At 41.2% G+C, this 14,993-nt stretch overlaps 1 protein-coding gene across 1 annotated transcript; it reads left to right on the top strand.

Annotated features, from left to right (window-relative positions):
* Positions 1-756: 756 nt before the first annotated feature.
* LOC110497584 (zona pellucida glycoprotein D) lies at positions 757-14,885 on the top strand. The gene is made up of 9 exons (XM_021573766.3): positions 757-1,078; positions 2,029-2,117; positions 2,341-2,445; positions 7,883-8,043; positions 8,386-8,521; positions 9,403-9,497; positions 11,164-11,332; positions 11,615-11,729; positions 13,307-14,885. The coding sequence occupies exons 1-9, from the start codon at positions 991-993 to the stop codon at positions 13,483-13,485; spliced, it is 1,137 nt and encodes a 378-aa protein (XP_021429441.3). The 5' UTR covers positions 757-990; the 3' UTR covers positions 13,486-14,885.
* The last annotated feature ends 108 nt before the right edge of the window (positions 14,886-14,993 follow it).

Here is a 14,993-nt window from a genome sequence, read left to right as displayed (position 1 = left end):
GAGGAAAAAAAAGCACATGGATTCCATGTCCGTAAAACTTTGCCTGTAAAGTCAACTTGTAAAAATTGCAAATCATTTTCATCAAATGTTCCTCCTGTTCTAGCTTTCTAGCTTCTTCCTCTGTGGTGCTCCTTGTCTATTACAGCCTCACACACTCACTCACACACACACACACACACACACAGACTCACACAGAATTAGACCATTGGCAGTGTCAGTGAACTGCCCTTGACTCATCAGCAGACCTTCTTTTCCTCTCACGGGGTGCATCCCAAATGGCGCCCTATTCTCTATGGGCCCTGGTCAAAAGTAGTGCACTATAGGGAATAGGGTGCCATTTGGGACAAACGCTGTTGACTGGGGTCCACGCAGCAGTAAAGATTTCCCCATGGCCTTTAAAAAAAACGCATGGACAAAAGACAGCAGATAAAAAAGCAGTACCACCCCTGTCATATTGTCTCTGTTGACATGTTAATGAGTTTGCTTGTTGATGTGCGTAGTAAGACGATGTAGTTGCGTAGTGCAATGTTTACGAAGAGGGCATCGCCGGCCACGGCCCAGTAGTATGGCGACGTCCCCAATGGCTCCCGTTTCCCTACATAGTGCACTACTTTTGACCAGAGTCCATAGTAGTGCACTATATCGGGAATAGGGTGCCATTTGGGATGCAAATCTATGTGTGTTACCTTGGACTCCCCTCGGCTCCCCCTATTCATGTGTGGAATCTCATTGTTGGTGGGGACATCATTCAGGCTAGTGTTTTAAGGTCTGGAGAAAGGGAGGGAGGGAGGCTGGTTCTCGGTCCTAGTTCATTAGAGCTGTGTTTGGAGGACTGCACTGAGAGTGGGCACTACGTCTGAACCTGACAGCTACACTTTGGTGAATAGGTTAGAAGATTCACAGATCTGTGGGAAAGGGCCAAGAAGACAGTAGTCTGAGGTTTGGAGTATCTGACCGTAGAGAAGCCAGAGAGCACGAGTCCCTTTGAAGATGACACCTGCCAGTTTGGTGTTAGCCTGGCTCCTGCTCGCTGTGAGGACAGTCACCTCTGCTGTGTATCTGGAGCCCGAGGAGGAGGGTGAGTTCAGTTCAACTACTTCATGAGAAGGGTTGCAAAAATCCCCCAAATCCACTGGGGGTTTTCTTCTCAGAAACCCCAGTTGCAAGATTTCTGGAATCAGCAGGGAATAAGTTGATAATAACCTCCAAGCTGGAATTTCTTCAACCAGGATTTTTGAAAAAACAGGGAATTTTGGGAAACGTTTTAGGAGTTTGCAACCCTATTCGTAGGCAAATCTCAAGTTTACATCTAGAATCCTTAATTGAAACAATAACAAAGCGTCACCCCGCCTCTGTTTTGGTAAAAAGCTGAGGGATGGCCTGGAGAAATGTACCCACTCTCCCAATTCTTAGACGGAGATATGGATGCAAGAACTGATCATTCATGCTATCAAAATGATAGTTTCAAATGCGTTTTGAGGCGACACCGCGTTTATTTACATTTACGTTGTTTACAAACATTGGAGTTAAACAAGCTTCTATGTTGGATTCTTCAAGAATCAATGGGTACATATCATTCATTTATAAGTCCATAACTTGATGTAATGTGTTTGTTTTTTTTGGGGGGGGGGGGGGGGGGGGGGGTCTGTTTCTTGATGTGGTCTTAATGTTGATTGGTCTTGTTAAACAATAAGCACCTGTTGAAATCTAGTGACCACATATATAATAGAGGGGGAGCCCAGAATCACGTTTTTGACTGAGGAAACATTTTGGAGTCTGGGATGGAACATATAGGAGAATGGAATCTGTAGTTGTAATTTCTCCGTGACCATATTGATGTCACAACAAAATAATAACTGGGATAAATATATTTTATAAATAACTCTTGAACTGTATACTTGCAAAAATGGAATAACAATGCATCACATTTCAAATTCGTAACATATTTCAGATGATCTGATATCATGTCAGGGTCAGGGGGACAGGATTTTTTAAATATTGTCCCACTGACCCCTTCCTCTCTTCTAGAGCTCAATGAAACTGTCCTCTGCACCAATGACCAGATGGAGGTGGTCATTCCCAGTGCCTTCTTCCTCAATAAATTGCCACCCATTTATGTAAGTTCGGTGTCAACCCGAATCAATATTTCTCTATATTACAGCTTACCTGCCATTAACTCACTGTGAAGTCTGATATAATAAATCACTGCCTGTGTGCTGTGCTGTGTTGTTGAAATGACTAGAGAACACAGCAACAAGAACCAAATCAACATTTTAATATTAAGGCTGTCAGGTGGGTCTACCGTAGCGCTCTAGTGAGGTCCCTTCCTCTCTTTCTTAGGTCTGGGATTTGCACCTAAATGACCCAGAGTGCCGTGGTGTTGAGATTGAAGATGACTATGTCTTCAGCATCAAGACTAATCTCTCTGACTGTGGGACAATCATGGTAAGACTTTGAGCATTTCCCCCCTAGAAATGCCCTTTCATACTTGGGGAATTTCATTGCCATTCTCTGGTAATTGCTTTGGGAGATTAAGATTCACTTGTCTACGCCAACTATGAAGGATTTAAATCCGTAAAGTAAACAAAGTAGTAACCTTTGCCGTTCGGAGCAACCCTGACAAAGAAGAAAAACATAAGCACCAGTAACATGGAGACAAACTACAGTTTGGATCTCTTTTACCAGCCACATAAAATCCCCATCACAGTAAATTATCTAATTTTACGATGCACCTCTGTTGTATTGAGCTCTGGCCTGACGCCTGGTGTAGTATCGTAGAACTTCTCTGCACTGGTTTGTGCCAGGAAAAAGGACTTTTTATGTCTCTGTGTCCAACATGGAGGAAGTTAGAGGTAGGTTCGCAAGCCAACGCTAACTAGCGTTAGCGCAATGACTGGAAGTCTATGGGTATCTGCTAGCATGCTTAGTATATACGGATAGCCTTCCAGTCATTGCGCTAAAATCCCAAAGTATCCCTTTAATTGGGGGAGCTCAATGGGAGTTTGGACACAAGCAATGCTCATAATAACTAGCATGAATAACACCTCTTTTCCTTTATAAGTTACGTACATGGGCCTCCGCTATCAGTTTCCTGCAATGAAATGATCCCATAATCTGTCAAAAAAAGCGTGAGGGCGAGACCCAGACAGAGAGAAAGAGAGAGGGGAGGGATAAGTAGCCTATATTTAAAAGAAAATGGGAGTGTTGTTCCTTTGCCCTTCTAAGAGCCACTGGACTTTACTCAAAGCAGCGCGGAGTGGGTGGGAGCTCTAAAATGATCTGGATTGACATGGAAATGAGCGTGTTTTCAGGCCTGCTGAATAGCCAGGCTATAATTCATTGGCCCACTTTGTAGTCGTCCCTTTTATACTACCTCTCAGCCGCGTCTCATACAGTGGTGGCGGGAGCACAGCTCCGAGGACAATTTTAACTTTGGCATGGTATAAATCTGTACTCAAGACCATGAGTGTCATTGAAACACTTGCTTAGAATGCACAGAGGCATTTCTTGTAAAGCAAGCAAAAGGTTAACACAGCTTTGTGTGTGTGTGTGTGGGGGGGGGGGGGGGGGGGTCGGGTCTCTCCCCCCTTTCTCTACCCTCTGAGGTTTTACAAGGCTTTTGCTTCAGCAAACCAGCCCTAGTGAAAGTAGTAAGCCCGCTTTGCTTCTGGGATTAGACACTGTTGGGAAAAGAAGGGAATGCCATAGTTAGCAAACACTCCTCCTTTCACCTTGAGAGGTAGAAGTAGACCCTCTTAAACCTCTTGAACCCCACAGACAGGACCGGAGAGAATAGCAAGTGGGAATGTAATGACTCTCCAAAATAAATTGGACTTGAAGATTTTGTCACCCATTGCCATAATCATTGTGGTCTCTCTGTCAAATTGCATGAGTTTGTTAATTCACCATTCATAAGAACCCAAAGTCAGTGAACAGAGCATTATTCCTACAGAATAATGAAGACGTTAGTGCACTATGTAGGGAATAGGCTGCTATTTAAGGCGCAGCTTCTGTGGGTCAGACAGTAGGCCCTGTGTATTTACCCTGGGGTAATAAAACAGTACTGGACAGTAGGGACAAGGGGCAATTCATCCTTCTCAATGGCCATGGGACCAGTCCTCCAGTTGCTCTCAACGGGGATCCGGACACAACCCAGTCACAACCTTTTCATCCAACCCCTCTTTATGGTTTCTGCCTACGTCAGTAGTCTTCTACTAAGCGTTTGAATTGTATTACTCACACATTCTATAGTGACAGAAAATGACAGTGCTGCTGCCTACTGTACGTAGGCGCTGTGGTTGGGGAAAGAGTCATCTTGGAACCCAGAACCAAATCCTGCATGGGCTGGCCAGCTACTCAATTTGAGATTTATGTTTGATGTTTGATAGTATGTCACAGGAAATTAAGAAAAGAGTTTGCTGAAGAGGGGTAACTTTTGGTGAATGTAACAGGGTTTGGGACGTGTAGCGTGTGCTAGCTCACCCTTTCATGGTTATCAATCTGCAGTTACAGTGCATTTGGGAAATATTCAAACTGCTTTACTTTTTCCACATTTTGTTACTTTACAGCCTTATTCTGAAATGTATAACAATGTAAAACATCTCATAATTCTACACACAATACCCCATAAAGACAAAGCAAAAACAGGTTTTTAGAAATGTTTGCAAATTTATTATAAATAAAAAAACTGAAATATCACATATACAGCGGCTTGTGAAAGTTTTCACCCCCCTTGGCATGTTTCACATTTTCTTGCCTTATAACCTTGAATTAAAATAGATTTTTGGGGTGTTTGTATCATTTGATTTACACAACATGCCTACCACTTTGAAGATTCAAAATGTTTTTTATTGACACAAAAAAAACAACTTGAGCGTGCATAGCTCAATTTTAGGCTCATCTGACCAGAGTACCTTGGGGAGTCTCCCACATGCCTTTTGGTGAACACCAAACGTATTTGCTTATTTTTGTCTTTAAGCAATGGCTTTTTTTTTCTGGCCACTCTTCCATAAAGCCCAGTTCTGTGGTGTCTACGGCTTAAAGTGGTCCTATGGATAGATACTCCAATCTCAGCTGTGGAGCTTTGCAGCTCCTTCAGGGTTATCTTTGGTCTCTTTGTTGCCTCTCTGATTAATGCCCTCCTTGCCAGGTACGTGGGTTTTGGTGGGCGGCCCTCTCTTGGCATGTTTGTTGTGGTGCCATATTCTTTCCATTTTTTAATAATGGATTTTTTTTAGAACCCAACCCTGATCTGTACTTCTCCACAACTTTGTCCCTGACCTGTTTGGAGAGCTCCTTGGTCTTCATGGTGCACTTGCTTGGTGGTGCCCCCTTGCTTAGTGGTGTTGCAGAATCTTTCAGAACAGGTGTATACACAGTTGAAGTCAGAAGTTTACACGCACTTAGGTTGGAGTCATTAAAACAAATTTTTCAACCACTCCACAAATTTCTTATTAACAAATTATAGTTTTGGCAAGTCGGTTAGGTCATCTACTTTGTGCATGACACAAGTAATGTTGTTTACAGACAGATTATTTCACTTGTAATTCAATATATCACAATTCCAGTGGGTCAGAAGTTTACATACACTAAGTTGACTGTGCCTTTAAACAGCTTGGAAAATTCCAGAAAATTATGTAATGTCGTTAGAAGCTTCTGATAGGCTAATTGACATCATTTGAGTCAATTGGAGGTATACCTGTGGATGTATTACAAGCCTTACCTTCAAACTCAGTGCCGCTATCCACAGTAAAACAAGTCCTATATCAACATAACCTGAAAGGCCACTCAGCAAGGAAGAAGCCACTGCTCCAAAACTGCCATTATAAAAAAGCCAGACTACGGTTTGCAACAGCACATGGTTACAAAGATCGTACTTTTTGGAGAAATGTCCTCTGGTCTGATGAAACAAAAATAGAACTGTTTGGCCATAATGACCATAGTTATGTTTGGAGGAAAAAGGGGGAGGCTTGCAAGCCGAAAAACACCATCCCAACCGTGGAGCTCGGGGGTGGCAGCATCATGTTGTGGGGGTGCTCTGCTGCAGGAGGGTCTGGTGCACTTCACAAAATAGATGGCATCTTGAGGACGGAAAATTATGTGGATATATTGAAGCAACCTCTCAAGACATCATCAGTTAAAGCTTGGTCGCAAATGGGTTTTCCAAATGGACAATGACCCCAAGCATACTTCCAAAGTTGTGGCAAAATGGCTTAAGGATAACAAAGTCAAGGAATTGGAGTCGCCATCACAAAGCCCTGACCTCAATTCATATAGAACATTTGTGGACAGAACTGAAAAAGCGTGTGCGAGTGTGCTAGCAAGGAGGCCTACAAACCTGACTCAGTTACACCAGCTCTGTCAGGAGGAATGGGCCAAAATTCACCCAACTTATTGTGGGGATCTTGTGGAAGGCTACCTGAAACGTTTGACCCAAGTTAAACTATTTAAAGGCAATGCTACCAAATAATAATTGAGTGTATGTAAACTTCTGACCCTCTGGGAATGTGATGAAAGAAATAAAAGCTGAAATAAATCATTCTCTCAACTATTATTCTGACATTTCACATTCTTAAAATAAAGTGGTGATCCTAACTGACCCTAAAACAGGGAATTTTTACTACGATTAAATGTCAGGAATTGTGAAACTGAGTTTAAATGTATTTGGCTAAGGTGTATGTAAACGTCCGACTTCAACTGTATGCTGAGATCATGTGACAATTAGATTGCACACAGGTGGACTTTATTCAACTAGTTATGTGACTTCTGAAGGTAATTGGTTGCACCAGATCTTATTTAGGGGCTTCAAAGCAACGGGGGTGAATACATATTTACGCACAACTTTTCCTTTGTTTTTAGGCTGTTTTTTTCACTTCAACAATTTGGACTATTTTGTGTATGTCCATTACATGAAATCCAAATAAAAATCAATTTAAATTACAGGTTGTAATTCAACAAAATAGGGACAATGCCAAGGGGATGAGTACTTTTGCAAGGCACTGTACATAAATATTCATACCCGTTACTCAGTACTTTGTTGAAGCACCTTTGGCAGTGATTACAGCCTTGAGTCCTCTTTGGTATGATGCTACAAGCTTGGCACACCTGCATTTGGGGAGTTTCTCCCATTCTTATCTACAGATACTCTCAAGCTCTGTCAGGTTGGATGGGGAGTGTCGCTGCACAGCTATTTTCAGGTCTCTCCAGAGATGTTCGATTAGGTTCATGCCCGGACTCTGGCTGGGCCACTCAAGGACATTCAGAGACTTGTCCCGAAGCTACTCCTGCGTTGTCTTGGCTGTGTGCTTAGGGTTGTTGTCCTGTTGGAAGGTGAATCTTTACCCCAATCTGAGATTCTGAGCACTCTGGAGCAGGTTTTCATCAAGGAGCTCTCTGTACTTTGCTCCATTCAGCTTTCCCTCGATTCTGATTAGTCTCCCAGTCTCTGACGCTGAAAAACATCACCACAGCATGATGCTGCCACCCCCATGCTTCCCCATAGAAATTGTGCCATGTTTCCTCCAGAAGTAATGCTGTCAACTGTAGAACCTTACATAGAGAAGTGTGTGCCTTTCCTAATCATGTCCAATCAATTGAATTTACCACACGTGGACTCCAATCAAGTTGTAGAAACATCTCAAGGATGGTCAATGGAAACAGGATGTAGTTGAGCTCAATTTCTTTCTTTCTTTTTTAATATATGCAAAATATTCTAAAAACCTGTTTTCACTTTGTCATTATGGGGTATTTAGAATAAGGCTGTAACGTGGAAAAAGTCAAGGGGTCTGAATACTTTCCGAATGCACTTTACTTCCAAAGTGACTCGTTGACTTGCTTCCAAAGTTGCCCTATCCACAATAACGATTCATACTTCTCTTTCTAGGCATCGGATGATACACACATTATGTTCATTAACACTATACGCAACAACGATTTGGATGTCATCACAAGGAACTACATAAACATCACGTTTGTCTGCCGCTACCCAATAAACTACATGGTCCAGCAACCTAATGGGGAAAACATGATCAGGGTGGATGTCAAGTAAGATGTCTAGTTATGGCCTTTAAAAAGGGTTATGGATTTTCGTTACGAGTTCATCAATACATGGTTTAAACTTTCATTAACATTATTCACAGAGTCTTAATCTACAAGCATTTAGCTACACCCACAATTACATCTGCTAAATATGTGTATTTGACCAATATCATTTGATTTGATGTAAAAGAGGTCGCTTTATGTTCTATGTAGTGCTTGCAGTTTGTAGAATACATCAATCCAATCACTTCTAATCGAATTTTGGACTTGTAACTGTAACTCATGCAAATTGGACCTGTAACTGTGACTCAAGCACTGCATCTGTACAATCTCTACTATTCTGTCCAGGATGATCACTCTGAACACAGAAGATGGGAACTTCTCTGTGTCCATGTTGCTATATAAAGACAAGGACTTTGAGGACAAGTGGACCACTGTTCCCTCACTGACACTGGAAGACAACATCTACGTTAAAGTTTTCATGGTAAAGGTCATCATATGATTTCATTCTGTTTGAAATCTGTTGTATTTTTTTCCAATCTGGACTCAGGGGTAGACGTGACATAGTAAATGTAAATCCAGGACACCAAATTAGTATGACATGTTGTATTTTGCATGGTATGTATTAATTTGTGGATGTCTATCATCCATATGTTACAAATTGCAATTCGTACAATACGTACGATGTTACGAATTACAATATGTTGTGGCTAACGTTAGCATGGTGGTAACTTTCTGTCTTATGTAACCATACCAAACGTAACATATCATACTAATTTGAGTGTCCCGGATTTACATTTACTATGTTACTTATAGTCTGAGTCCAGGCTGATTTTGTTTTCTTATTGTCATTGCAAGCACACGTGACACCATCATAGTCTTCTAGGAATGGTGTTGCTGCAATATGAAATCAGAGCTGATCATGACCTGCAGATATTTAGTTAGGCTAGTTAACTGAAGTACCAACCAATGTGGTGTAACTTTCTGTGCAGCTTTTGAATGTTAGAATAGGCCCAATTAACTGTAAGCTTACCTTGGTTGAGACATTTCTCTCTCTTGCTAGATAAAGATGAGCACCTTTAGTGAGTGTTGCGCTGAAGACCAGTCTTTGGCCCTGGCAATGTCAAGTATATTGGCCCTGATCCAATGTGATTGTCTGTTGCTCCATCTTTGGCTTCCAAGAAACCCTAGTTCCCACTGTTGTTTACTCTCTCTTTATCTGTACATCTGTTGACCTGCTGACTTGGTCAAAATATTTACTGAGTGCAGTGTAGGCCGGAGACACCTCTCTCTACTTGTGTGTAGGGGGGTGCCAATTAGTCACTGACTGCAGTCCCGGTTTGTCTCTCTCTCTCTCTCTCTTAGATACCGGCTCATCTTTTGCTGCGTGTGGAGAGATGCTGGGCTACCCCAACCAACGACCCGTATAGCAACATCCAGTACACCTTCATTAAGGACAGGTATTTTAAGAAAGAAATACATTTTTAAGAAAGAAATTTTAAGAAAGAAAAGTTTAACATTATATCACTGTGTTTTATAAGCCCTGTCACCACATATTGCTCTTCATTCTGTTTATTAGAATTCAAAAATGTGTTATGGAGGCATATCTTTTTCCACATTTTGTTACGTTACAGCCTTATTCTAAAATTGATTAAATTAAATGTTTTCCTCATCAATCTATGCAGAATACCCCATAATGACAAAGCAAAAACAGGTTTTTAGAAAAAAACAGATACCTTATTTACATAAGTATTCAGACCCTTTGCTATGTGACTCGAAATAGAGTTCAGGTGCCGCCTGTTTCCATTGATCATCCTTGAGATGTGATCAAACTTTATTGGAGTCCACCTGTGGTAAATTCAATTGATTGGACATGATTTGAAAAGGCACACACCAGTCTATATAAGGTCCCACAGTTGACAGTGCATGTCAGAGCAAAAACCAAGCCATGAGGTTGAAGGAATTATCCATAGAGCTCCGAGACAGGATTGTGTCGAGGCACAGATCTGGGGAAGGGCACCAAAACATTTCTGCAGCATTGAAGGTCCCCAAGAACACAGTGGCCTCCATCCTTCTTAAATGGAAGAAGTTTGGAGCCTGGCCAAACTGAGCAACCGGGGAGAAGGGCCTTGGTCAGGGAGGTGACCAAGAACCCAATTGTCATTCTGACTGAGCGACAGAGTTCCTCTGTGGAGATGGTTGTCCTTCTGGAAGGTTCTCCCATCAGCCGTCATTGAAAATAATGATTTGTTCATAACTGACTTGCCTAGTTAAATAAAGGTAAAATTAAAATAAATACCCAAGAATCTGCCAAAGGTCTTTCAACAAAGTACTGAGTAAAGGGTCTGAATGCTTATGCAAATGTGATATTTAAAAAGTATATATAAATAAATGTGCAAAAAAAATTGGGTAATGTGTGTAGTTTGAGGGAAAAAAATATTTAATACATTTTAGAATAAGGCTGTAATGTAACAAAATGTGGAAAAAGTCTAGGGGTCTGAATACTTTCCGAATGACCTGTATATTTTTGTAGTGTCACACATCAACCACACTTGACACCAGCACATAATCCTCTGGGAATGGCGTTGTTGAAATATGAAATAAGAGCTGTTGAAATGCTTAGACTTAAGAGTTGGGGGTAACACAACAACCTCAGACCTGTCACGTGATCTAGGACCCAGATCAACAACTGTGCATGTCCTTGACAACCAGGACATATGTTGTACTGTTAGCAACAGCACAGCAAAGACTTGCACAAGGACTTCTGTTTACTACATCTGAGAAGAAAACACTTAAAAGGATCTTCCTTGTCTTTCCCATAATCCTAATACTTTCCCATTATGAAAGATGGATATGTCAGTCACAAAGTGCTCTGCACTTACATGGCATATGTTTTATGTAAACAAGCAAATGGATATTCTTTGTCTGGGTTTTGTTTCAGATGTTAGTATAGCATACCAGGAATGATTGTAATGGATTTGATTAACCAACGCATTCTAAAATGTATAATATCTTATTCAACGGTTGCACATGCTGCCTCTGATACTGATGCGATCCACTGCCTGCTCTCTCTCTCTCTTCTCTCTCTGGCTTTCTCTCTCTTTCTCTCTCGTGTGTGTGTTTCAGCTGCCCCGTGTTGTCAAACGAACAGACGCTGACAGTGCTGAAGAATGGACAGGGGCCAGAGGCTATGTTCAGGATACAAATGTTCAAGTTCGTGGGCAGCTCTTACAAGGATGTGTTTCTCCACTGCAATGTTCAGATCTGTCACAACACACCTGGGGTCTGTCAGCCTGTGAGTGATCCCTCCCCCTTTCTTCATTCTGATGATGCTCACTGGCTTGTTCATACCCTAGTATATAGCAAGGGCCTACTGCTGTCACAAATAAAGACAATGAAAACACATTGTTTTCCTTTTTTTATTTTTACAGTCCTATTATTTCAACTGGTATTAATTAAAGAAATGTGATCATTTTGGAAAATGTAAAAGGAAAAGTAGGTAGGTTAATAATGCTGTGATAATACTAAGCTATACAAATGCTTGTTGTACCTTAACATTTGTCCCTTCATGTAACAGAACTGTTCTGTTGAGGATACCTCTAGGCGGATGAGAAGAGATGTTGCCATGTCCCATACAGTATCTTATGGACCAATCAGGCGACGTCTGCCTGAGAGTGACCAACCCACTCTGAGTAAGTCTCACAATATAGGCCCTTTATTTATTATCACCAATATACTGTACTGGGTTGTGTTCAGCAGAGATAAAAGTTTTGTATTAGAGTGAAACAGGGAGGTGCTAACATGAGCTTGTCCAATAAGAGCAGAGACACATTCAGGAGCCAAATATTGTTAAACATTGTAGATAGAAATGCCATGATAGAGCCAAGATGATTCCTTATTCTACATGGCAGAGACAGACCTGAATTGAAATGCATGTGTACAGTTGAAGTCGGAAGTTTACAGGTTGGAGTCATTAAAACTCATTTTTCAACCACTCCACAAATATCTTGTTAACAAACTATAGTTTTGGCAAGTATAAACACCATGGGACCATGCAGCTGTCACACCGCTCAGGAAGGAGACGTGTTCTGTCTCCTAGAGATGAACGTACGTTGGTGCAAAAAGTGCAAATCAATCCCAGAACAACAGCAAAGGACCTTGTGAAGATGCTGGAGGAAACAGGTACAAAAGTATCTATATCTACAGTAAAACGAGTCCTATATCTACGTAACCTGAAAGGCCACTCTGCAGGGAAGAAGCCATTGCTCCAAAACCGCCCTAAAAAAAAGACAGACTACGGTTTGCAACTGCACATGGGGACAAAGATCGTACTTTCTGGAGAGATGCCCTCTGGTCTGATGAAACAAAAATATAACTGTTTGGCCATAATGACCATTGTTATGTTTGGAGGAGAAAGGGAGAGGCTTGCAAGCTGTAGAACACCATCCCAACCGTGAAGCACGGGGGCAGCAGCATCATGTTATGGGGGTGCTTTGCTGCAGGAGGGACTGGTGCACTTCACGAAATAGATGGCATCTTGAGGAAGGAAAATGTTGTGGATATATTGACGCAACATCTCAAGACATCAGTCAGGAAGTTTGGGTCTTCCAAATGGGAAATGACCCCAAGCATACTTCCAAAGTTGTGTCAAAAGGGCTTAAGGACAACGAATTCAAGGTATTGGAGTGGCCATCACAAAGCCCTGACCTCAATCCTATAGAAAATTTGTGAACAGAACTGAAAAAGCATATGCGAGCAAGGTCTACAAAAAAGACTCAGTTACACCAGCTCTGTCAGGAATGGGCCAAAATTCACCCAACTTATTGTGGGAAGCTTGTGGAAGGCTACCCGAAACGTTTGACCCAAGTTAAACAATTTAAAGGCAATGCTACCAAATACTAATCGAGTGTATGTAAACTTCTGACCCACTGGGAATGTGATGAAAAAAAGAAAAGCTGAAATAAATCATTCTCAACTATTATTCTGACATTTCACATTCTTAAAATAAAGTGGTGATCCTAACTGACCTAAGACAGGGAATTTTTACTAGGATTAACTGTCAGGAATTGTGAAACTGAGTTTAAATGTATTTAGCTAAGGTGTATGTAAACTTCCGACTTCAACTGTATTTCTATCTGAACGTTCCAAAATGTTGAACAGCTTACTTATGTTTTCCATTTCAAAATGTTTTCCTACTTCTGTGTTTTGCTAACGTTGTGCCCTAACAACACATCCCTGCATCTCTGACTTGTGGTCTCTTGCCCTGCAGACTCTGGAGGTGTGCTTTCGGTGGAGACGTTTGTCCTGGGGGGACTGCTGGTGGTCCTACTGCTGATCACTGGAGTGTTCGGGAGGTTGTGGCTGAGAACCAGACACTCTTACCCAGCACAGGAGGCTGCTCAGCTCACTCTGTCCAATATACACCACATCTCAGAGGTAGCCTCCTAAGATAGCCGAGCAGACCAGTAGTCCAAGCTATGAGAACAGATGTCAAACGGTGCATTCATACATACATCTACAAAGGCAGACACACAAGTGCAAGCATGCACAGGCATGCATGCAGTGGTGTAGTGGAGGGTGTATGCAAGTATATGCCGTATACACACTTATTTTTCAGTGGGCATTGCGTATACTCACTTCTTAGTCCCCACAATGTGTGTTGAAGTAGTATAGGGGAGGTATACGCTGTATCGATTAATACGGCTGATGGAACAGATCAGAATGTTTAGCTTAAAATGTTGATAGACTATTATTTCTTCATATTTTAGGTGCAGCAATGTGCTCAAGGCTGTAGGATATACACTAATGTTCCAAAATGGAATTTGCGGGAAAACTCTGTTCTAAAATGCACACCGGGTTTAATGTGGCAGAGATGGAAATATCAGTTAGACATTTTTAAAGAGGCAAGATCTAAAGGTGCAACAACAATCATGGGTTGATAATATGACTAGGATAATGCCTTTGGCTGCTAGACAATGGAAGGAAGTTGAAAGAACCAATAGAACAGGAGAATGCATATGAGGAAGTCTTTATAAAATAATTGCCTCCACATTTCTATGATTTCAAACAATGAAGGAACACTAAAAATATAGTGATGCTAATGATAGGCCTAAACATCTTCTGGTAGATGAAAAGTCTTTCCAAAAACCTTCACAATAAAATGTTAACTAGCTACAAAGTAGCTTATGGCAGAATGATTGCATGATTATTTGCATTAATCCAGTGGCCATTTGTTTTCTCCATCTCATGTGCTACAGAAACACTGCTAACAAAGCAGCAGTGCTAGGTGCCTGTTCACTTGAATTAAAGGATAACTACACTCAAAAATACAAATGTCTTACATTTTTACCAGACCTCAAAAAGGGGTCTCTGGATGTGGTTAAAGCATTGTTATGGTCTTAGAACATCCAATTGTGTACTTTGAGAGCTTAAACCCTTCTATTAGCCTACTTGCACAGTACAGATTGGGTTGGCCTGATTGTGAAAGACCAATATGGGATTTATCATATTAGTGCATTCAAAGTGTATGTCACAATTTCTCATAGAATTTTTCACACATGGCGCCTTTCCTTCACCTTTTCACCTCCTTTTGGTAAATTTCTGGCAAACTTTGAGTATACCCACTTCTCCAGTCACCACTACACTCACTTCATGCTTGAATGTGCACCCACACAAATAAAAATGTTGCATAAGGAAAGAGGAAACCATGAATGTATTGTACTTTTGGGTGTATATAAAATATCAGTGTAGAAATCAGGGATTTTGAAGATGTGGTATAAAACTGAAAACATCTGTAACATATGGGTTTTCAGTGTTTTTTGTAAAGAAAAAAATAAAGTTATTTCAAAGAGCTGTCTTTAATTGAACTATTTCTGACCTTTTCGATGTCTAAAACAACATATTTATTGGAGATGTAGCTCGCTAAGTATTCTTGGGGTATTCCCCATCTATTTCAG

This window comes from Oncorhynchus mykiss, chromosome 19, assembly GCF_057628025.1.
Source record: "Oncorhynchus mykiss isolate SJ-2025 chromosome 19, ASM5762802v1, whole genome shotgun sequence".
NCBI lineage: Eukaryota > Metazoa > Chordata > Actinopteri > Salmoniformes > Salmonidae > Oncorhynchus > Oncorhynchus mykiss.
Note: the sequence above shows the minus strand (reverse complement) of the source record. Positions and strands in the feature narration are given on the sequence as shown.